Here is a 23,317-nt window from a genome sequence, read left to right on the forward strand (position 1 = left end):
GAAGTGGTGAGGTTCTTGAATGGGGGGCAAACATTTGAAGCCACCGGTGCAGGCAGTCTGCCCGTCTTGGAGTTTAAACTTGGTTCTCTGGTCTCTTTGTGGATCACCCTTTGAGCCCCTGAAGCGAGCGACACTTAAAGATTTGACGCTCAAGACGGTATTTCTTGTAGCTATTTTTCGGCTCGGCGGGTCTCAGAGCTCCAAGCCCTCTCCTGTCGAGAACCTTTTCTGCGTATTTCTGATTCCAGTATCTCTATTCGCACCGTACCTTCCTTCTTGCCTAAGGTAGTATCGGCGTTTCATGTCAATCAATCTGTCGAGTTACCGGCTTTTTCCGACGCGGATAAGGATTTACGGCGGTTGGATGTCCGTAGGGTCCTGTTACGCTACTTGGAGGTCACTAATCCTTTTCGTCTTTCGGACCGTCTTTTCGTTTTGCGGAGTGGGCCTAGGAGAGGGGCTCAGGCTTATAAGACTACTATCGCACGATGGTTGAAGGACGCGATTGCTTCTGCCTACATAGGTTGCGGACGCCCAGTACCAGAAGGACTTAAGGCGCATTCTCTGTGGTCTCAGGCGGCTTCATGGGCGGAGAATCAGTGCGTATCGCCACAAGAGATTTGTCGGGCAGCTATGTGGAAATCGTTGTACACTTTTGCTAAACATTACCGGCTGGATGTTAGGGATCCCAGAGAGGATTCTTTTGGAGTTAGTCGTGCGGGTACCCAAGCTACCCATTTAGGGTAGCTTGGGTACATCCCAGCAGTCTGGACTGATCCTGGTATGTACAGGGAAAGGAAAATTAGTTCTTACCTGTTAATTTTCGTTCCTGTAGTACCAAGGATCAGTCCAGATGCCCACCCGCCCGCACGCAGGAGAGTCCAGTCAGCCGTTTATGAATTTTTTCTTCACAGATTTTTCTAACGATTATTGTGTTATTCTTAGGGCTTACTGTTCCCGTTCTCAATGGAACAAGCTTAGTTTTAACTTGATTTAGTCACTGGTTGCAAAAGTGTATTAGCTGGTTTTTATATTACACGAAATTTTTATATGTCACAAGTTCATTCGGCTTTGATATCGATAATACTGAGGGATCGCAGGCGGCACACCAGGGTATATGGGTGGTGCTTTTCAGTTTTATCTCTGACTCCATCTGCTGGACGGGAGGCATAACCCAGCAGTCTGGACTGAACCTTGGTACTACAGGAACGAAAATTAACAGGTAAGAACTAATTTTCCTATAATTTTCTTGTAATTTTTTTTTAGCGCCTGTGGGACTTCGCCTGAGCTGACGTGCAGGAGCTCGGGTGGGCTGATTGCTGGTCAGAGCGCAGCTCCAGCTTACCTGGTGAAGGATGGACTGCCACTGTGAGTATGGCGCCTCCATGGGCGGAGGAGAGCGTAGATGCGTTTCACTCCCCCTCGGGGTGAGGGCAGGCAATTTCTCTCTCTCTTCCCTTTCTGTCCCAGTCAGAGTTGAGGGATAGCAGGGGCATTGTGGCTGCTTTCCCCAGCATCCTGTTCATGGACGATGCTCATTGGTTTTCAGGAACCCGATGGGCCGGACGGGGCTGCGAGGAATTGGAAGCCTGCGCTGGTACGGACCGAACCGTTCTCTGCACGCTGTGCTAACACGGTGAGGAGAGGAGCTGAGCTCAGGCACACGGCTGGGAGGGGGCAGCTCTTCCTGTGTCTGCACCACCCTGACAAATGTCTGTCCGAGCTCTCCACCAGCAGAGAGGCACAGGCCTTGGCCACACATATATTAGATAAAGGGCTTGATTGCTTCCTAAATCTTCCCACTTCCCATTATTACCGGAGAGAAAAGTACTTGTCACTGCTCCATTTATAACACTCTTATGCATTTGATTGCAGTTAGGTCACCCCTCGGCCTACTCTTTCATAGGCTCAATAACCCATCATCACGGGTCAGATTATCCTGAGCATAAGAACATAAGAGCATAAGAAATTGCCATGCTGGGTCAGACCAAGGGTCCTTCAAGCCCAGCATCCTGTTTCCAACAGAGGCCAAAATCAGGCCACAAGAACCTGGAAATTACCCAAACACTAAGAAGATCCCATGCTACTGATGCAATTAATAGCAGTGGCTATTCCCTAAATATAATTGATTAATAGCCATTAATGGACTTCTCCTCCAAAAACTTATCCAAACCTTTTTTGAACCCAGCTCCACTAACCACATCCTCTGGCAACAAGTTCCAGAGCTTTATTGTGCATTGAGTGAAAAAGAATTTTCTCCGATTATTCTTAAATGTGCTACTTGCTAACTTCATGGAATGCCCCCTAGTCCATCTATTATTCGAAAGTGTAAATAACCGAGTCACATCTACTCGTTCAAGACTTCTCATGATCTTAAAGACCTCTATCATATCCCCCCTCAGCCGTCTCTTCTCCAAGCTGAACAGCCCTAACCTCTTCAGCCTTTCCTCATAGGGGAGCTGTTCCATCCCCTTTATCATTTTGGTTGCCCTTCTCTGTAACTTCTCCATCGCAACTATATCTTTTTTGAGATGCGGCGACCAGAATTGTACACAGTATTCAAGGTACGGTCTCACCATGGAGTGATACAGAGGCATTATGACATTTTCCGTTCTATTAACCATTCCCTTCCTAATAATTCCTAACATTCTGTTTGCTTTTTTGACTGCTGCAGCACACTGAGCCGAAGATTTTAAAGTATTATCCACTATGACGCCTAGATCTTTTTCCTGGGTGGTAGCTCCTAATATGGAACCTAACATCGTGTAACTAAAGCAAGGGTTATTTTTCCCTATATGCAACACCTTGCACTTGTCCACATTAAATTTCATCTGCCATTTGGATGCCCAATCTTCCAGTCTTGCAAGGTCCTCCTGTAATGTATCACAGTCTGCTTGTGATTTATCTAGTCTGAATAATTTTGTATTATCTGCAAATTTGATTACCTCACTCATCGTATTTCTTTCCAGATCATTTATAAATATATTGAAAAGCACCGGTCCAAGTACAAATCCCTGAGGCGCTCCACTGTTTACCCTTTTCTACTGAGAAAATTGACCATTTAATCCTACTCTCTGTTTCCTATCTTGTAACCAGTTTGTAATCCACGAAAGGACATCGCCTCCTATCCCATGACTTTTTAGTTTTCGTAGAGGCCTCTCATGAGGGACTTTGTCAAACGCCTTCTGAAAATCCAAATACACTACATCTACTGGTTCACCTTTATCCACATGTTTATTAACCCCTTCAAAAAAATGAAGCAGATTTGTTAGGCAAGACTTCCCTTGGGTAAATCCATGTTGACTGTGTTCCATTAAATCAGGTCTTTTTATATGCTCTACGATTTTGATCTTGAGAATAGTTTCCACTATTTTTCCCGGCACTGAAGTCAGGCTCACTGGTCTATAGTTACCCGGATCGCCCCAGAGCCTTTTTTAAATATTGGGGTTACATTGGCCACCCTCCAGTCTTCAGGTACAATGGATGATTTTAATGATAGGTTACAAATTTTAACTAATAGATCAGAAATTTCATTTTTTCAGTTCCTTCAGAACCCTAGGATGCATACCATCCAGTCCAGGTGATTTGCTACTCTTTAGTTTGTCAATCTGGCCTACTACATCTTCCAGGTTCACAGTGATTTTGTTCAGTTCATCTGACTCATCACCCCTGAAAACCATCTCTGGAACTGGTATCTCCCCAACATCCTCATTAGTAAACACGGAAGCAAAGAATTCATTTAGTCTTTCTGCAATGGCCTCATTTCCCTAAGAGCCCCTTTAACCCCTCTGTCATCTAATGGTCCAACCGACTCCCTCACAGGTTTCTTGCTTTGGATATATTTTTAAAAGTTTTTATTATGAGTTTTTGCCTCTACGGCCAACTTCATTTCAAATTCTCTCTTTGCCTGTCTTATCAATGTTTTACACTTACCTTGACAATGCTTATGTTTTATCCTATTTTCTTCAGATGAATCCTTCTTCCAATTTTTGAAGGATGTTTTTTTGGCTAAAATAGCCTCTTTAACCTCACCTTTTAACCATGACGGTAATCGTTTTGCCTTCCTTCTACCTTTCTTAATGTGTGGAATACATATGGACTGTGCCTCTAGGATTGTATTTTTAAACAATGTCCAAGCCTGTTGAAAACTTTTAACCTTTGCAGCTGCTCCTTTCAGTTTTTTTCTAACTATTTCCCTCATTTTATCAAAGTTTCCCTTTTTAAAAATTAGTGTTAGAGCTGCAGATTTACTTATTGTCCCCCTTCCAGTTATTAGTTTAAATTTGATCATGTTATGATCACTGTTGCCAAGTGGCCCCACCACCATTACCTCTCTCATCAAATCCTGCGTTCCACTAAGAATTAAATCTAAAATAGCTCCCTCTCTTGTTGGTTCCTGAACCAATTGCTTCATGAAGCAGTCATTTATTACATCCAGGAACTTTATGTCTCTAGCAAGTCCTGATGTTACATTTACCCAGTCAATATTGGGGTAATTGAAATCTAAACAAAAAGTGCAGAGAAGACTGTTCAATCCCAAAGTATTTCAATCCAGTTTGTTAAAGAACAAAGATTGTTTATTACTTAGATATGGCAACTCCACTGACTTATAAAGTGAACATCTTAAGAGCGTCCCCCGACACGGTCCCGTGTTTCGCCTCGGGCTGCATCGGGAGGGAGCACAAGGAGTTCAAAGAATAAACTGTAAGAAATATATATATAAATCAGGACATAATAATGGACTTAGTGCCGGACATATAGAATAACAGAAGTATATGGGGACAACATACCTGACTGAAGAGTAAATTCACATATGGCAGGGAGCGCAGTTACCCTAAAAACTGACAGGTATTTGAACCCAGCAGAAAGGCGCCAACTACAGGTGAACAGGTCATGTGGTTCCGGGGAACCAATCCAGTTGGTTCCCGTTCCTGGAGGGACCCCTTTGATTCACTTACCGCAGAGGGAAAAACTTACGGGATAGATTCATCCACGCGGATTTATCCACACGACCCCGGGACTCTAGTTCTGTCCCTGGGCATCAACCATGTGGCCATTGTGCCATGTGTTGCCACACGGCACCTTTCTCTACATTCACTCATCCGGGTACTCATAAATCATTCCCTTTAAAATCATGTTCTGACTGTACTACCTCATGTGTCATATATGCTATCACGTGTCCATGCTCACTAGTATATGTAGGCAAAACTTCTCGTATGGTAAAAACCCGAATGATAGAACACTGTTCTAATATTCGCCATGCCAGGGACAATGAACCCCTTGTTGAACATTGGGTACAGAAATCACACACAATTTTAGATCTCTCCTACTGTGTACTTGAAGTAGTCCCCCGTTCCCCTCGGGGTGGAAATTATGCTGAGCAGTTGGGCCGTATAGAACAAAGATGGATAATTCTCCTTGACAAAGTTACCCCTAAAGGCCTTAACCGGGAAATAGAGTGGTTTCTGTTCACCTAATCAAGATTAAGTGTGTAATGTCTGTCTGAGTGACTGCTAGGTGTGCTCCAGGAACGGGAACCAACTGGATTGGTTCCCCGGAACCACATGACCTGTTCACCTGTAGTTGGCGCCTTTCTGCTGGGTTCAAATACCTGTCAGTTTTTAGGGTAACTGCGCTCCCTGCCATATGTGAATTTACTCTTCAGTCAGGTATGTTGTCCCCATATACTTCTGTTATTCTATATGTCCGGCACTAAGTCCATTATTATGTCCTGATTTATATATATATTTCTTACAGTTTATTCTTTGAACTCCTTGTGCTCCCTCCCGATGCAGCCCGAGGCGAAACACGGGACCGTGTCGGGGGACGCTCTTAAGATGTTCGCTTTATAAGTCAGTGGAGTTGCCATATCTAAGTAATAAACAATCTTTGTTCTTTAACAAACTGGATTGAAATTCTTTGGGATTGAACAGTCTTCTCTGCACTTTTTGTTTGGATGCCATTGGTTTAAGTGCAGCAGTGCTCTGTTGTGTTTTTGGTAATTGAAATCTCCCATTATTATTGCACTGCCAAGTTGGTTTGCTTCCCTGATTTCTCTTAGCATTTCATCATCTGTCTGACCATTTTGTCCAGGTGGGTGGTAGTATACTCCTATCACTATACTCTTACCCAACACACATGGGATTTCTACCCATAAAGATTCTACTGAGCATTTAGTCTCTTGTATGATCTTTATCCTGTTGGACTCTATACCCTCCCAGACATAAAGTGCCACACCCCCACCAAGTTGATCCTCCCTATCATTGCAATATAATTTGTACCATGATATAGCACTGTCCCATTGGTTATCCTCCTTCCACCAAGTCTCTGTGATGCTAATTATGTCAATCTCACCATTTGCTGCTATACACTCTAACTCTCCCATCTTACTTCTTAGACTTCTGGCATTGGCATACAGACATTTCAAAGTGTGGTTTTTGCTTGTTTTAACAACCTGCTTTTCAGTTGTTTCGAATAATTTGGAAATCATTAGCTTTGGTGATTTTTTACATATAGGCATATGGACTACGTTTGCTTTTAATGGAACCTCACTGTTGGGATGCCCTAATTCTAATGCATCATTAGTATCCTTTGAAGATACCTCTCTCCGAACCATGCGCTGCTGAGCGGCTGTCGGCTTTCCCCTTTGTTCTAGTTTAAAAGCTGCTCTATCTCCTTTTTAAAGGTTAGTGCCAGCAGTCTGGTTCCACCCTGGTTAAGGTGGAGCCCATCCCTTCGGAAGAGACTCCCCCTTCCCCAAAAGGTTCCCCAGTTCCTAACAAAACTGAATCCCTCTTCCTTGCACCATCGTCTCATCCACGCATTGAGACTCCGGAGCTCTGCCTGCCTCTGGGGACCTGCGCGTGGAACAGGGAGCATTTCAGAGAATGCTACCCTGGAGGTTCTGGATTTAAGCTTTCTACCTAAGAGCCTAAATTTGGCTTCCAGAACCTCTCTCTCACATTTTCCTATGTCGTTGGTGTCCACATGTACCACGACAGCCGGCTCCTCCCCAGCACTGTCTATAATCCTATCTAGGTGACGCGTGAGGTCCGCCACCTTCGCACCAGGTAGGCAAGTTACCAGGTGATCCTCACGTCCACCTGCCACCCAGCTATCTACATTCCTAATAATCAAATCACCAACTATGACGGCCGACCTAACCCTTCCCTCCTGGGCAGTAGGCCTTGGGGAGATATCCTCAGTGCGAGAGGACAATGCATCACCTGGAGAGCAGGTCCTTGCTACAGGATTACTTCCAGTTTCTTTACTCTGCTCTTGACCTTTTCCAAATCTCCCCACCCTTCTTAAAGTGCAGGCTGTTAAGTAGAGTAAGAAAGTTGATTCACGTTTGTCATGTTAATACTTCTGCTAACCTGATTGCAAGCCTGGCAACTGCTGCTCGAGGGGCTGGGATGCCCTGAAGTGGATAACATTCCCCCATTTTACAGCTGCATTCACAATATCATTCTCCACGACCCCTGCTTATATTCTCCCACATTAATAACCTCTTAGCCACGTCTTACCTGCCACGCTCTGGATAGGACTTCCCTGCTTCCCTGATGCATCGTTTGGGTGCTTACGTGGGACGTGCAGGGGAGGGCGAACCTCTGTGAGCATTGAACAGATGTTTGGGTGATGCGCCTAGGGCCTGGTGCATTGCTAGAAAGATGGCAGTGGGGATTTGGGCCTAAGGCACTGCTGAGACTCTGACTCTTTCCTCTCCACAGCTGGAAGAGAAACACAAATGGAATGATCTGCAGGAAAGATTCAAAGAAAATGCTGGAAGTCCTGGTGATAAAGCACAAATCCTCAGAACACTGGTATCTGCCAGGGGTAAGGGACATGGGGATAAGGCTATGAGGCCCCAGGGTGGTATCTGCCAGGGGTAAGGGACATGGGGATAAGGCTATGAGGCCCCAGGGTGGTGCCTGCCAGGGGTAAGGGACATGGGGATAAGGCTATGAGGCCCCAGGGTGGTATCTGCCAGGGGTAAGGGACATGGGGATAAGGCTATGAGGCCCCAGGGTGGTGCCTGCCAGGGGTAAGGGACATGGGGATAAGGCTATGAGGCCCCAGGATGGTATCTGTCTGGGGTAAGGGAGATGGGTAAAAGGCTTTGGGGCCCCAGAGTGGGCTATGTCTGGGGTAAGGGGCCCCTTTAAGAACATAAGAACATAAGAAATTGCCATACTGGGTCAGACCAAGGGTCCATCAAGCCCAGCATCCTGCTTCCAACAGAGGCCAAACCAGTCCACAAGAACCTGGCAATTACCCAAACACTAAGAAGATCCCATGCTACTGATGCAATTAATAGCAGTGGCTATTCCCTAAGTAAACTTGATTAATAGCCATTAATGGACTTCTCCTCCTCCTCCCTTTGCCCTCTTTCCTACCAGCTCTTCCTCTCCAGAATTATATTTGGATTGCCTCTTACCCCATGATTTTTAATTTTTCAATGACAGCTCACCTTTCTTCCTGTTTATTCCCCCCGACATGTCTTTCTGAGCCAGTACTGGCACCGCACCGCTGATGGTGTTTTCTTTAGGAAGGGAAGTTCCTCTGAATTCATGTCTGCTCTTTGGATGGTAAAGATCGTAAGCCATTTTTCCTGAGAGTAGAAATGGTAATTTCAGGGTCCCAGGTACATCCTGTGACTACTCAAACAATGTAGGATCAATCATGTGCCCATCTAATTAGGTGGAGGAAAATTTGGTGCCTGCCTCCTCGTTACGCTGTGGAAAATGCTAAACAGAAGCAGCAGTATAAGGAGGAGCATCACTATGGTAACAATTCTAGCATCATTTCCGTCACCTAATTTACTTCCTGGAGGATTTTTATAGTTGAAGGTTATAACATTTTGTTTTCTTTACTCCAGGGAACACTGGGACAGGGGGAAAAATTACCATCAAAACTGAAGGAAATCCTGAAAAGGGAATTCTGGGAAGAATTCCAGTCCCTGCAGGCCCAGGGCACGCGGGTGAGTCTGAATGATTGCAAGTCATGGGCACGCGGGTGAGTGTGAGTGATTGCAAGTCATGGGCACGCGGGTGAGTATGAATGATTGCAAGCCATGGGCACGCGGGTGAGTGTGAATGATTGCAAGTCATGGGCACGCGGGTGAGTGTGAATGATTGCAAGCCATGGGCACGCGGGTGAGTCTGAATGATTGCAAGCCATGGGCACGAGGGTGAGTGTGAATGATTGCAAGTCATGGGCACGCGGGTGAGTGTGAATGATTGCAAGCCATGGGCACGCGGGTGAGTGTGAATGATTGCAAGCCATGGGCACGCGGGTGAGTGTGAATGATTGTAAGCCATGGGCACGCGGGTGAGTGTGAATGATTGCAAGCCATGGGCACGCAGGTGAGTATGAATGATTGCAAGTCATGGGGACGCGGGTGAGTCTGAACATGGGCACGCGGGTGAGTGTGAATGATTGCAAGCCATGGGCACGCGGGTGAGTGTGAATGATTGCAAGTCATGGGCACGCGGGTGAGTCTGAATGATTGCAAGTCATGGGCACGCGGGTGAGTGTGAATGATTGCAAGCCATGGGCACATGGGTGAGTGTGAATGATTGCAAGTCATGGGCACGCGGGTGAGTGTGAATGATTGCAAGTCATGGGCACGCGGGTGAGTCTGATTGATTGCAAGCCATGGGCACGCGGGTGAGTGTGAATCATTGCAAGCCATGGGCACGCGAGTGAGTGTGAATGATTGCAAGTCATGGGCACGCGGGTGAGTGTGAATGATTGCAAGTCATGGGCACGCGGGTGAGTGTGAATGATTGCAAGTCATGGGCACGCGGGTGAGTATCAAGCCATTGGCATGTGGATGAGTATGTAAGCCATTGGCAAGTGGTTGAGTATGTAAGCCATTGGCATGTGGATGAGTCTGAACTATTGCAAGCCATGGGTGATTTGGTGAGTGTGAATGATTATAAGCCATGGGCACGTCTCCTGAGTGACCTGGACTATTAAATGTTGCAAAGTGATATTTATTTATTTATCGACATCACGTCTGTTCACATTCAAGTACTGTAGGTATTTCCCTATCCCCAGAGGGCTTACAATCTAAGTTTGTACCTGAGGTGATGGAGGGTAAAGTGACTTGCCCAAGGTCACAAGGAGTGACAGCAGGACTCCTGGCTCGTAGCCCACTGCTCTAACCAGTAGGCGCTATACACTGATGCTCTCCATAAAAAGATAAGAAATGCCAATTTGGGTCAGAGCAGCAGTCCATCCAGCCCAGCATCCTGTCTGCAATCACAAGTGCTCAGAAGGCTCCCAAAGCCGCCTTGTTCATTGCAGGATTACGCGTGGGTTTCCTACATCTGCATGGCTAGTTCAGGACGTTCTTGACATGGCAGCTTGTCCACATCTTGTAAAAGGAAAGACTTACACTGAACAGAGGAGAAATAAAGGCAGTCCCCGGGTTCTGCTGCTGGTCCATATTGCCTCTGGTCCGGTTTCATGACTCCACAGATTTTGCTGCTCTGGCTGCTGTTACTTCTCTTTCTCTCAGACCTTTCTCCTGCTCATTCATCTGTGGGAAGCCTCGGGTTTTTTGTGTTTTGGGAAATGTGCATCTCTGATACCTTTGGGGGTCAATATTCAGATGGCTTGTCCGGCTGAATTCGGGACTTGGTCAGACAAACCACAGGTTTTGTATTTCCCCCATTCTGACAGTCACCGAGTTATCCAGCTAACTGCTCGGCCCAATAAAAGTTATCCCGATAAGTTGGAGTCACGCCAGGGGCATTCTCAGGCAGACTTAAGTTAGCCGAACGACGTTTCTGGCTCAGCAGCCAAAAACTAGCGACATAACTTCATCCCTTAGCTAGGACTTTATGTGGCTACAGTCAGCAGCCTTCCACTGAATATCTTTATCTGGATAAATTGTCTGCTCGCTGTGCTGCTGAATATCGATCGATCTCTTTGTATTTTGCACAGAACAGGGGGAAATGCATTTCTGTTTCTCTCTTTTAGTATTGCAATGCGTACATAGCCTGGCTTCTTGGGTTTACAGTTCAGTTTTTCTCTGCATCTTTCCCTTTTAGTAGGTAATCACTAATCCCGTATTTAGTGAGGGGTTTTCTGCGTTCTGCATGTGTGACTGAGATGAGGAAGTCTGCAGACATGTGGGTTATGTGTAGGGATCTGTAGTAGTCCAGCATGCTTTGTTTTCTCAGGAAGTGTGCAGGGGTTCTAGCACACTTTGCAATATTTGTGGTGCTGCTTTTCAGGGGCTGCTGTTTGAGTTGTGGCAGTTATTGTTGGCTTGGCATGTTTGCCACATAAGGTGATGAATGTGTTTTTTTGTACGGTTTTGTGTTACTTCACAGCGATTCTGCTAGGGGAAGGAGTTTGTCTCTGTTGTTGAGATGACACTGCAATTGGAATATTCTTTTTTGCATGGTGAGTAGTGTGGTAAATTTCAGGATTTCCAGCTTGAAATCCGTAGTTAGGTTATGCTAACTGCCATCATAAGGACTGAGACTGTGCTTTTAGGCCTGGCTAGAAACAGCTGAAGGCAGAGGTACTGAAAATGACGTAGCTATAGCATGCTAGGAATTAAATATTCATATAATCTTTAGTAGCCAAGCTTAACAATTTATGGAGATATTTACAGCTGTTTATTCCAAAAAGCTAACTGTAACTTCATAGGGAAAATGTAAGCTCATGCATAGATATTAGTTACACGAATTAGGTCTAAATTCTTCAGATTCAATGATAAAATGTCATTATTTATTTATTTAAAATCTTTTCTATACCATCGTTTAGTAATGCACCATCACAACGGTTTACATATAGGCATTTATATTTAGTTTGGTTACAAATGTATTTACAAAAGTGCCATTACAATGTCGGTACATGCTCATATAAAATAATGTATAAGAAATGTGGCATGGATCTAGTCCACGTATATGATTAATATGGTAATCATACATGGGTTGTGCTTAAGCTGGAGTTCTCTAACATAATTATTGAGTATAAAATAAAATAAACATTGTAGACTACGCATCTAGGTAACCTTGTTCTGAGTTTTTTCATTCTCTGTTCTCATTGTGAAATGCTTTTCTGAATAGCCAGGTTTTTAAACCTTTTTTGAAGATTTTTGGATCACTCTGTAATCTTGTCTCTGGTGGCAATGTGTTCCATAACGTTGGACCGGCCAAGGACAGTGCTCTCTCTCTAACTAGAACAAAGGGGAAAGCTGACAGCTAGTAAGCCGACAGCTGGTGCAAGGAAGAGGGATTCAGTTTTGTTAGGAACTGGGGAACTGGGCTCCATCTTAACCAGGGTGGAACCAGACTGGTGACGCTAACCTTTAAAAAGGAGATAGAGCAGCTTTTAAACTAGAACAAAGGGGAAAGCCGACAGTCGCTCAGCAGCACATGGTTCGGAGAGATGTATCTTTAAAGGATACTAATGATGCATTAGAATTAGGGAATCCCGACAGTGAGGTTCCAATAATTAGAAAAGTAGTCCAAGTGCCTGTAACTAAAAACTCACCTGAGCTAAAAAATTCTAACTTATCCCTATCAATTAAAAAGCAGAATGAAAGTACAAACAAAAAACAAACTTTGAAATGTTTGTATGCTAATGCCAGAAGTCTAAGAAGTAAGATGGGAGAATTAGAATGTATAGCAGTAAATGATGACATAGACTTAATTGGCATCTCAGAGACATGGTGGAAAGAGGATAACCAATGGGACAGTGCTATACAGGGGTACAAATTATATCGCAATGACAGAGAGGAGCACTCGGGAGGAGGTGTGGCGCTTTATGTCTGGGATGGCATAGAGTCCAACAGGATAAACATCCTGCATGAGACTAAATACAAAATTGAATCTTTATGGGTAGAAATCCCTTGTGTGTTGGGTAAGAGTATAGTGATAGGGGTATACTACCGTCCACCTGGTCAAGATGGTGAGATGGACAGTGAAATGCTAAGAGAAATTAGGGAAGCTAACCAAATTGGTAGTGCGGTAATAATGGGAGACTTCTAAAAGGGGGATTCTTTAAACTACACATTCTCAAAAAAATAAAGCCCCTTCTCCACGCCAAAGATTTCCGTCTAGTTTTGCAGTCCACCATTCTATTGAAATTGGACTACTGCAACTCTCTCCTCATAGGCCTCCCATACTCTACGATCAAACCCTTACAAATCCTGCAAAACTCCATGGCAAGAATAATCATTGACACCCGAAAAAAAGAATATATCACCCCAGTCCTGAAGGATTTGCATTGGCTCCCCATCCCTTTCCGCATAAAATACAAAACCCTCACCGTTCTTCACAATGTACTCTATAGTAACAACCCCGCCTGGCTCAAGGAAATGCCACGTTTCCGTACATCCAATCGTCCTGCCAGAGCCACCTTAGCTGGCACCCTCCACACCCCACCACTCAAAACTGCGCATCTCTCCTCTACCAGAGATAGAGCATTTACCATTGCAGGACCCACCCTATGGAACTCACTCCCTACCTATCTCCGCCTCGAACCCTCCCTACCCAACTTCAAAAAAGGCATCAAAACTTGGCTCTTCCTGCAGGCCTATCCCGACTCTAACCAAACCTAATCCCCCTTGCCCCCGCCACTTCGCCATTCCACCCCCTGCCACACCCCCCCCCCAAGAAAAGGTTAATTATGCAATCTATTGAAATGTATAGATTTTTGTTGATGCTGTTATTCCAGTAAGGATATTGTTAAAACTGTTACTTCAGTTCCTATCCACTTCGCTCCTACACTTGCTTTTCACGCCCCCTCTGGCGCTTGCTTTCTCCCTACCCCCTCTCTCTCCCTTTTCCTCCACTGCTCCCCTTCCCCTCTCCCGGTTATTTGTAATTTCTATTTCTATTTCCTTTCTCTCCATGAGTTTATTGTGAACCGGTATGATGTGACCCACGAATATCGGTATATTAAAAGTTCATAAATAAATAAATAAATAAATAAATAAAATAAAATTACCCCAATATTGACTGGGTAGATGTATCATCGGGACATGCTAGAGAGATAATGTTCCTGGATGGAATAAATGATAGCTTTATGGAGCAATTGGTTCAGGAACAGACGAGAGAGGGAGCAATTTTAGATCTAATTCTCAGTGGAGCACAGGACTTGGTGAGAGAGGTAACGGTGGTGGGGCCGCTTGGCAATAGTGATCATAATATGATCATAAGAACATAAGAACATAAGAAAATGCCATACTGGGTCAGACCAAGGGTCCATCAAGCCCAGCATCCTGTTTCCAACAGTGGCCAATCCAGGCCATAAGAACCTGGCAAGTACCCAAAAACTAAGTCTATTCCATGTAACCATTGTTAATGGCAGTGGCTATTCTCTAAGTGAACTTAATAGCAGGTAATGGACTTCTCCTCCAAGAACTTATCCAATCCTTTTTTAAACACAGCTATACTAACTGCACAAACCAAATTCTCTGGCAACAAATTCCAGAGTTTAATTGTGCGTTGAGTAAAAAAGAACTTTCTCCGATTAGTTTTAAATGTGCCCCATGCTAACTTCATGGAGTGTCCCCTAGTCCTTCTACTATCCGAAAGAGTAAATAACCGATTCACATCTACCCGTTCTAGACCTCTCATGATTTTAAACACCTCTATCATATCCCCCCTCAGTCGTCTCTTCTCCAAGCTGAAAAGTCCTAACCTCTTTAGTCTTTCCTCATAGGGGAGTTGTTCCATTCCCCTTATCATTTTGGTAGCCCTTCTCTGTACCTTCTCCATCGCAATTATATCTTTTTTGAGATGCGGCGACCAGAATTGTACACAGTATTCAAGGTGCGGTCTCACCATGGAGCGATACAGAGGCATTATGACATTTTCCGTTTTATTCATCATTCCTTTTCTAATAATTCCCAACATTCTGTTTGCTTTTTTGACTGCTGCAGCACACTGAACCGACGATTTCAATGTGTTATCCACTATGACACCTAGATCTCTTTCTTGGGTTGTAGCACCTAATATGGAACCCAACATCGTGTAATTAGAGCATGGGTTATTTTTCCCTATATGCATCACCTTGCACTTATCCACATTAAATTTCATCTGCCATTTGGATGCCCAATTTTCCAGTCTCACAAGGTCTTCCTGCAATTTATCACAATCTGCTTGTGATTTAACTACTCTGCACAATTTTGTGTCATCTGCAAATTTGATTATCTCACTCGTCGTATTTCTTTCCAGATCATTTATAAATATATTGAACAGTAAGGGTCCCAATACAGATCCCTGAGGCACTCCACTGTCCACTCCCTTCCACTGAGAAAATTGCCCATTTAATCCTACTCTCTGTTTCCTGTCTTTTAGCCAGTTTGCAATCCACGAAAGGACAACATTTGATTTAATGACTGGAAGGGGGACAGTAAGCAAATCCACGGCTCTCGTGCTAAACTTTCAAAAGGGAAACTTTGATAAACTGAGAAAAACAGAAAAAAACTGAAAGGAGCAGCAACAAAAGTAAAACGTGTGCAAGAGGCGTGGTCATTGTTAAAAAATACCATCCTATAAGCACAATCCAGATGTATTCCACACATTATGAAAGGTGGAAAGAAGGCAAAATGATTACCGGCATAGTTAAAAGGGGAGGTGAAAGAAGCTATTTTAGCCAAAAGATCTTCATTCAAAAACTGGAAGAAGGATCCAACAGAAGAAAATAGGATAATGCATAAATGTTGACAAGTTAAATGTAAGACATTGATAAGACATGCTAAGAGAGAATTTGAAAAGAAGTTGGCCGTAGAGGCAAAAACTCACAGTAAAAACTTTTTAAAATATATCCGAAGCAGAAAGCCTGTGAGGGAGTCAGTTGGACCGTTAGATGATCGAGGGCTTAAAGGGGCACTTAGAGAAGATAAGGCCATCGCAGAAAGATTAAATGATTTCTTTGCTTCGGTGTTTACTGAAGAGGATGTTGGGGAGGTACCCGTACTGGAGAAGGTTTTCATGGGTAATGATTCAGATGGACTGAACCAAATCACGGTGAACCTAAAAGATGTGGTAGACCTGATTGACAAATTGAAGAGTAGTAAATCACCTGGACCGGATGGTATACACCCCAGAGTTCTGAAGGAACTAAAAAATGAAATTTCAGACCTATTAGTAAAAATTTGTAATCTGTCATTAAAAGCATTCATTGTACCTGAAGACTGGAGGATAGCAAATGTAACCCCAATATTTAAAAAGGGCTCCAGGGGTGATCCGGAAAACTACAGACTGACTTCAGTGCCAGGAAAAATAGTGGAAAGTGTTCTAAACATCAAAATCACAGAACATATAGAAAGACATGGTTTAATGGAACAAAGTCAGCATGGCTTTACCCAGGGCAAGTCTTGCCTCACAAGTCTGCTTCACTTTTTTGAAGGAGTTAATAAACATGTTTATTTATTTAAAAACTTTTCTATATCGTCGCTAAGTTATATACCATCGCAACGGTTTACAAATAGGCACATAGACTAAGGTAAGTAAATGTAGGATATCTTACATTCTAACAGGTGCCAATAAAGTTTGGTTACAATTTCATAAATAAAATCATTATTTGAGTATCATGTGGATAAAGGTGAACCAGTAGATATGTCAGAAGGCATTTGACAAAGTTCCTCATGAGAGGCTTCTAGGAAAAGTAAAAAGTCATGGGATAGGTGGCGATGTCCTTTCGTGGATTGCAAACTGGCTAAAAGACAGGAAACAGAGAGTAGGATTAAATGGGCAATTTTCTCAGTGGAAGGGAGTGGGCAGTGGAGTGCCTCAGGGATCTGTATTGGGACCCTTACTTTTCAATACCCAGGTAGAGAGTCCCTCAAGCTAGGTTGAGAGAACCTTGCCCAAATCTCATCTTGGAGTGAGTTCGCTCACTCCGAAGGCCAGCAAATCTTCACAAGATACCACTGTTCTGTTCGTAGGTGTCACGTAGAATGTCAAAGTGGCCCCTAACCCCCTACACCAGGGGTCGGGAACCCATGGCTCGCGAGCCAGATATGGCTCTTTTGAGGGCTGCATCTGGCTCGCAGACAGTCGCCACACTTTCCCGCTGACCCAGCTGCTCCCCGGTCCTCCTCCGCCCGGGCTTAAAATGCTGTCAGCCCGGGCGGGAACGCGGCAGGACAGCTGGAGTCAGCAGCACTGGCGTGCTCTCTTCTTCCCCCCCCCCCCGCGGCCCGGAAGAGGAAGTGGAGAGTATCGGGTGCGTGCGCGGCAAGAGGAGGCCATGCTAGTGCGCTCGGCATTGGCCCGAAGAAAAGAATACTGCAGCGTGGCTCGGAGGAAAATGAAGAGCTTCAACCGCGGCCGATGGGACTCCGCCTCCGCGAGGGCTGAAAATGAAGAGGTTAGCGTTGGGAGGAGGCTGCTGCTGCTGCGAGTTCCCGGGGTGGGGGAGAGAGAGAGTGAATGAGCGAGCAAGCATGTGTGTTTGCTCGCTCATTCACTCTCTCTCTCCCCCACCCCCACCCCGGGAACTCGCAGCAGCAGCAGCCTCCTCCCAACGCTAACCTCTTCATTTTCAAGCGTGAAAAGATAGACGGCATGTGTGTAAATGTGTAATTAAGAGCCTATATAAGTGAGAGAGAAAAAACATTTGTATATGCGAGTGACTGAGAGCATGTGTGTATAGGTGTGTCATTGAGAGCCAGTGTGAGAGAGAGCGCTGGTATGTGACTGAGAGAGGAGAAAGTTCCAAGCAAACCACCCCACCTCCTGCTAATTCAGAACAATCTCAGGACACCTGGATATCAAACGTTCCCAGGTATGCAGAGCAAAAAAATTTTTGTATCCTTATTATTTTTCATTACTGGGTCTTTGTGTCTGCTATTTTGAAATATTTTGTTGGTATCTGGAAATGTTTTATGAGTTTTTAATTATTGGATATTCCACTCATCAGCTGTTTGGAAATATGTTCTTTTTGTTAGTACAGTTTTACTGCTGATGATTTTATATTTCTTGATTTGTTTAATAAGGATGGGTGATGTTTCTTTTTTCCTTTGTTGCACTGCATACAGAGACTCTGGCTTGTTGCAGTTTCCAATTCAGTTTTTTCTGCATGCTTCTTGTTATGCGTTTTGGTCTCTTTATTCTATGTTAGGTGAGGGACAGCACGTGATTCAGGTGAGGTTTTCTGCTGGCGTGTAGTTTCTGTGTAGGACTCTATAGCAGCCTGACTTGGTCCGTTTTCCCAATAGGAGATATATTGGTGTCTTAAGGCCTGGTGTAATATTTTCAGAGACTTATTGTACTTTAAAAGTGTGATCTTACATAAAATGCACACATTTACTTGTATTTAGTTTTAAACATATTGTATGGCTCTCATGGAATTACATTTTAAAATATGTGGCGTTTATGGCTCTCTCAGCCAAAAAGGTTCCTGACCCCTGCCCTACACTCTTACTTAAACCCCACCTCGAATTACTAGGTGGGCCTACCATAGGGTTACAAATACCTACCTATGGGCCATGACATTATGGCCAGTGTCTCTCTCTCTCTCTCTCTCTCTCTCTCTCTCTCTCACTCACCATTAACAATAGTCCCCTGGTGGTTGAATGAAGGAAATACAACAGGTCTGGCACTTATTGCAGAATCTGAAAATGGTATTGCAATTTGCACTAACTTAGCTCTTCACACAGGTAATTAGCGCAAATTGCAATAAATGCTATATTAGCATAAAACACGCCCCTTTTGCCATCGCATGCGGTACTTACCACATTTTGATAAATCCACCCCAGAGTGATCTCAATTGCCGGCCCATAACTATGGAATTCCATGCCAGAAAAACTTCAAACATTAATGGACAAAAAGAAATTCAAAGAGTGACTTAAAAACTTGGCTATTCAAAAATGCCTTCTACTTGACTGAAACACCCAGTTCCCCATGACTCAGATAATATAAATAATTCTTGAACAATCTCCCCACCCCCCTCGTTAACCCTTTAATCTAGCTCTGTTTCTATGTTAGACGTCCACCATTGTATTACTTCAGTTTATATGAATGTCTATCAACCTTGTAACACTCATTTTATTTATGAATGTTTTCCTGTAAACCATCGTGAACTAGTGATTCTCACATGGAATGACGATATTATAAAACATTTAAATAAATAAATAACATAACGGCCATTAGGGTCAATAAGTAAGGACTGCAACTGAAAAGAGACAGACTTGTGAATCAAAATGCCCCCCCAACTATGGGAAGTACCGGAAGCGGAAAAAATCTGATTGATACCCCATTTTTTAAGTTTAAGATGTTCCAAGGGAGACATTTGGGTTTCTTGTAAGAACATTACCATACCCCATAGTCTGTTAAGGTGAGATATCATCTTTACTCATTTCATTGGGATGCCCAATCCCGCAACATTCCACATAATAATTTTAATCACACTCACCATTAATGGTATAGATAAGAGTTAAACGTAGATTACTCTTCCCAGAAAAAGACAGAGAAAAGACTCTCCCAGCAGAATTCTGCTCCCAGAGATGCCCCTGATGACCCTTAATGGCAAGGAACATTGGACACATTTTCCATATACTCTAATACATAGATACTCTTGTCTTGAAATTCCCCCCTTCCCCACCTCCTCCCCCTCTACCCCCACCCTCCCCTCCACCAAAAAATGGAACATTTGCATACTCTCTCTTGCTAGAAAGTGCGAGGTTCCATGACACACTTGGGTGCCTTCCCTCCAATATTACTGCAAACGAGGATGCATGAAGCGAAACAAAACAACAGAAGATATCATATAAAACTGTAATGAACCAAATGATCAAACAGTGGCACAATCTGCCAACCGTCAACAGGTCCAAAAGAAGCAGGGTAACTGTCCCTGTCGTGGGTGAAGTCAGCCAGATTTAAGATTGTTGAACAGGACTAATGTCTCCGGCACATCAGCAAATGTAGTTAAAGTCAACAGACTTGACTGGACTGCCGATAGGGCCTCCACGGCTGAGAAGCAGACACAGGCTGTCCCACTTAAAAATAAAATGGAGGAGCCAGTCCCGCTGCAAACTGAGGCCAAATTTCACATCTAAACCCACTAATGTGAAAAACACAATCACAGCCCAGGCACCGTTAAGCAAAATCATTGCTTCAACTCTCCAACTGTTCATCGCAACAAAGAGGCCAAGAAGTCTTTAACTGCCTGCATGGAGTCACACCAGCAGATTCCTATTCAGACCAGATCTTCAGCCTGGCAGGATATATTAGAGTGAATCGCACCTTCTTCTTTGCCAGTTCCACGTCGGTCCATCCAAACTCTCAGTGCAAGGCCGAGACATGCACCAAAAAATATGGGAAAATTAGTAAACGGTGGCCTTCATAGGTTAGTTCTTTGTGCTTGTGATATGCTTGCAAAATCTGCACTTTGTGTGTGAAATTTAAAATCTTCGCAAGGACTATTCTTGGTCTAGACTCGTCCACCGAAACAGTCCCCACTCAGTGCATGCATTCTATCCTCAGGCGATTGGTGAGATTGGCCAAGCCCAATTCCACTGGCAGCCATTTTTCCAAGATCTCCTGGAGTTTATCATCAGCGATAGGATCGGCAAAACCTACAAACCACAGATTAGACTGACATGAGCGGTTCTTTAGATCGTTGATCTTATCTTTGTGTGCTTTCCCCAATTCTCCCCTGTAATTTATTTCAGCCTTTTAAAGCAAGCCCCCAGCACCTCAGTTGTAAAAGGAAATTCCACCTCTCTAAGCCACTTAGCTAATGGTTGTCACAAGAGTTTTCCACATCCTTAGCGGCTAGTGCCAGCGTGTCATCTTCTACAAGGCCAACCTGCCTTCTATGGTGTCCAAGTGCTTGTGGGACGCCGACAAGGAGTTTTTAAGGTCCGCAATCTGTAAGAAGAGGTCATCAAATCATGATGCTAAGGCAGTTACTACTGCGGAGGTAAGATCTGCTATGGCAGCTGCAGTAAGCCCTCCTGTTAAAACAGGGACTGACACGGCAGCCATTTTCCCCTCCAGTTCACTCGGCCTCGCCTTCTCATTCTTTGTCAAAGGGGTGGTCATAATCTCCTTGGTGTGCCTCACACTGCTCCAAAAATGAAGCGTAATCACCACCGCGAAGTTAGTTCAGGTGGAAGGGTAGGTTTGGATCCAAATGTTAATGGATCCCGAGGGAAGGATCCAGAGCATTAGAAAACGTCTTCCTTGTCTCACTGCATCACGTGACCCAGTGCCTGCTGGGTTTTTTTCCTTTGTTCTGCACCCTCTTTCTTTAGCCAAACCATTACAAATAAAACAAAAAAGAGAAAACCAAAGAAAGTCCCTTACAAGCACCATTTAGAGTCAGGAGGAGAATCTGCTGGGCAGGACGGGGGAGGGGGTTGGCCTGTATCTGTGCGGGGGTTTTTCTGTGGTGATTCGAACTACAACATTTTGGAAAGTTTTAAATAAATCTCTAACATGTTGTTTAACTTTCTATTAATTGTTTTGTTTTATTGATTTAGCCGGGTGTGCCTCACATGGTAAAGTACTTATGCGTGTAAAATGTATAAAATGGAAAAAGATTTCTGTATAGATTTTTATTTATTTATTTAGAGATTTAGATGCTGCCAATTTACAGACCTGGGCAATTAACAGCCAAAACATACACAGTAAAATCATAATCCAAAGACAGCAAATAAAACAAGATCAAAACACAAGCAAAAGAAAATTCCATTATAGTAGAATTCAACAATCCAAGGTGCTCTTTTATTGAAGCTCTCCCTCATTTTCTCTCTAGGTTTTTCAAGGATATCTGGATGACCCCAGGAATACTGACAATGCCTGGATCGAGACACTCGCTGTAAACATTCATTGTGAATCCAAAGAGGGTTTGGACATATTGACTTCTGTGAGAGTTTTTACATTTTTTTACATGGAGTACATAACTACAGTTCAGACTTCTGCTTGACCGCAAAATGGCACCTCATTCCCTTTGTGCACAAGCGCACACTTCCTGTCCCCATGTGTGCATACTTCCTGTTCCTTCACGTGTACACACTCCCTGATCCCGCATATGCACACGCTTCCTGTCCCTGTATGTGTGCATGTTTCCTGTCCTTGTACACAGACTTCCTGTCCCCATGTGTGGGCACATGTTCTGTCTTCACGTGTGCACGCTTCCTATCCTCCATGCGCATACTTCCTGTCCCCGCGTGTGCACATATTTCCAGTCCCCGCTTGTGTGCATGCTTCCTGACCTCCGTGTGTACATTTCCTGTCCTCAGGTGTGTGCATGCTTCCTGACCTCCGTGTGCACATTTCCTGTCCTCAGGTGTGTGCATGCTTCCTGACCTCCGTGTGCACATTTCCTGTCCTCAGGTGTGTGCATGCTTCCTGACCTCCGAGTGTACATTTCCTGTCCTCAGGTGTGTGCATGCTTCCTCACCTCCGTGTGTACATTTCCTGTCCTCAGGTGTGTGCATGCTTCCTGACCTCCGAGTGTACATTTCCTGTCCTCAGGTGTGTGCATGCTTCCTGACCTCCGAGTATACATTTCCTGTCCTCAGGTGTGTGCATGCTTCCTCCGAGTGTACATTTCCTGTCCTCAGGTGTGTGCATGCTTCCTGACCTCCGTGTGCACATTTCCTGTCCTCAGGTGTGTGCATGCTTCCTGACCTCCGTGTGCACATTTCCTGTCCTCAGGTGTGTGCATGCTTCCTGACCTCCGTGTGCACATTTCCTGTCCTCAGGTGTGTGCATGCTTCCTGACCTCCGTGTGTACATTTCCTGTCCTCAGGTGTGTGCATGCTTCCTGACCTCCGAGTGTACATTTCCTGTCCTCAGGTGTGTGCATGCTTCCTGACCTCCGAGTATACATTTCCTGTCCTCAGGTGTGTGCATGCTTCCTCCGAGTGTACATTTCCTGTCCTCAGGTGTGTGCATGCTTCCTGACCTCCGTGTGCACATTTCCTGTCCTCAGGTGTGTGCATGCTTCCTGACCTCCGTGTGCACATTTCCTGTCCTCAGGTGTGTGCATGCTTCCTGACCTCCGTGTGCACATTTCCTGTCCTCAGGTGTGTGCATGCTTCCTGACCTCCGTGTGCACATTTCCTGTCCTCAGGTGTGTGCATGCTTCCTGACCTCCGTGTGTACATTTCCTGTCCTCAGGTGTGTGCATGCTTCCTGACCTCCGAGTATACATTTCCTGTCCTCAGGTGTGTGCCTGCTTCCTCACCTCCGTGTGTACATTTCCTGTCCTCAGGTGTGTGCATGCTTCCTGACCTCCGAGTGTACATTTCCTGTCCTCAGGTGTGTGCATGCTTCCTGACCTCTGAGTGTACATTTCCTGTCCTCAGGTGTGTGCATGCTTCCTGACC

General features: G+C 44.5%; 1 protein-coding gene across 1 annotated transcript in view; it reads left to right on the forward strand.

The window, feature by feature from the left end:
* LOC115091562 (transient receptor potential cation channel subfamily M member 2-like) overlaps positions 1–21,909 on the forward strand; it is a 246,883-nt gene extending 224,974 nt beyond the window's left edge. Inside the window, exons 26-30 of the mRNA XM_029601742.1 lie at positions 1,267–1,368; positions 1,550–1,636; positions 7,731–7,836; positions 8,879–8,980; positions 21,739–21,909. Coding sequence (XP_029457602.1) covers positions 1,267–1,368; positions 1,550–1,636; positions 7,731–7,836; positions 8,879–8,980; positions 21,739–21,909 — 568 coding nt within the window. The remainder of the gene's footprint in view (positions 1–1,266; positions 1,369–1,549; positions 1,637–7,730; positions 7,837–8,878; positions 8,981–21,738) is intronic.
* Positions 21,910–23,317: the final 1,408 nt, after the last annotated feature.

Source organism: Rhinatrema bivittatum, chromosome 5, assembly GCF_901001135.1.
Source record: "Rhinatrema bivittatum chromosome 5, aRhiBiv1.1, whole genome shotgun sequence".
Lineage (NCBI taxonomy): Eukaryota > Metazoa > Chordata > Amphibia > Gymnophiona > Rhinatrematidae > Rhinatrema > Rhinatrema bivittatum.